Source organism: Fulmarus glacialis, unplaced genomic scaffold (assembly GCF_000690835.1).
Source record: "Fulmarus glacialis isolate BGI_N327 unplaced genomic scaffold, ASM69083v1 scaffold30422, whole genome shotgun sequence".
NCBI lineage: Eukaryota > Metazoa > Chordata > Aves > Procellariiformes > Procellariidae > Fulmarus > Fulmarus glacialis.
The window spans coordinates 5,911-7,275 of record NW_009197757.1 but is presented as its reverse complement, the minus strand read 5'-3'; the positions used below and the strand labels follow the sequence as shown (position 1 = coordinate 7,275).

Genomic DNA, 1,365 nt, shown 5'->3' with positions numbered 1-1,365 from the left:
GATTGCGGGGACAGCACCCGGCCTTCGTCTCCGTAGTGACTGCGCGTTACAGCCCTCAGAAACCCGCTGTGAGGCGGGAGGAAGGCGAGGGGGTTGCTGAAGGTCACGCAGAAGCCTTGCGTGAAAGCCAAGAACCGTTCATCCTCTACCGATGGCATTTTGTTCTCCCCTCAGATCCCCAAAGACCCAGCGCAGAGACGGGTCCGGGAGCTTGCCATGCTGAGCAAGCGGCTGCAGCAGGTTCACCCCAACGTCCTGGCCAAAGTGCTCAGGCAGGGAACCGTGTACCAGAACGAGGAGATTGTGGTGATCAACAAACCGTACGGCCTCCCCGTGCACGGTGAGGGAAAACCGGCCGTGCTGCATCCGCGCCGATGCCACAGAGGGGGAAATGGAAGCGGCTCCACGCCGCTGATGGGGGATCCTCTGTCTCTGTCCTCCCTGCGCTGAGGTTTTCCTTCCTAGGGAGGGGTGCAGGGAGTTTGTCACCTTTAGACCACAGCCTTCATCTCGCGTTTTGGGGGTAATTTAAGGTACGCGGGGAGGTGAACGTCTCCCGTGATTGCCTTGCCTGTGGGTTATGCAGGTGGCCCTGGGATCAAGAATTGTATCGCTGACGTGCTGCCGATTTTGGCCAAGATGTTGGAAAACATGAAAGCCGAACCCCTCCATCTCTGCCACCGGCTGGACAAAGAGACCACGGGTGTGATGGTGCTGGCGCGGAGCAAGGAGGTGGCAGAGAGGATCCGGCTTCTCTTCAAAACTCGTCAGGTGGAGAAGATCTACTGGTAGGAAAGGTTTGGGTGGAGAAGCGGCTTTGAAGAGACCGTAGGGTTTGAAGAAAGGGCGAAGGGACAGCCACCAGGGTGTGGGGACGTGGGGCTTTGTGGAAGTGGTGGGTGTTTGCTTATCTTCCCTCAAGCATCTTTTTACGAGGCTGGGTCATGGGGAGAGGGGATGAGGGGAGAGTTCCCTTCCTGCTGGAGCGACACCCCGCAGACCTCTGGTTTCCTTCCCCAGGGCAATTAGCGTGGGGGACCCAGACCCCGCCGAGGGCATCGTGGAGATCCCCATCGTGGAGAAGGAGGTGCAGGGCCAACAGTCGCACTACAAGGTGAGCTGCACGTCCTCTTGGCCGCTGTTCTGGCCTCGCGCTCCCGCTCCTTGGCAGCCTCCTCCTGCCTTCCTGTGGGCTCACCCTCTCGCCACCGTTCAGATGACGCTGGCCCCCAACTATCGCCTGTCTCCGGAGGACGGGAAAGTGGTGAAAATCCGCAAGAACCGCAACGCCGAAAGTGCTGTGACGCGGTACCGCCTTCTGGCTAGCTCTTCCGCCTGCTCTCTGCTGGAGCTCCAGCCCATCAC

At 59.9% G+C, this 1,365-nt stretch overlaps 1 protein-coding gene across 1 annotated transcript in view; it reads left to right on the top strand.

The window, feature by feature from the left end:
* Positions 1-174: 174 nt before the first annotated feature.
* The window catches only part of RPUSD4 (RNA pseudouridylate synthase domain containing 4), a gene marked incomplete at its 5' end in the record, with an annotated part of 1,946 nt that continues 755 nt past the window's right edge, over positions 175-1,365 (top strand). The window contains 4 exons of the mRNA XM_009572666.1: positions 175-340; positions 587-788; positions 1,021-1,114; positions 1,217-1,364. Of these exons, the coding sequence (XP_009570961.1) occupies positions 175-340; positions 587-788; positions 1,021-1,114; positions 1,217-1,364 (610 nt within the window). The remainder of the gene's footprint in view (positions 341-586; positions 789-1,020; positions 1,115-1,216; position 1,365) is intronic.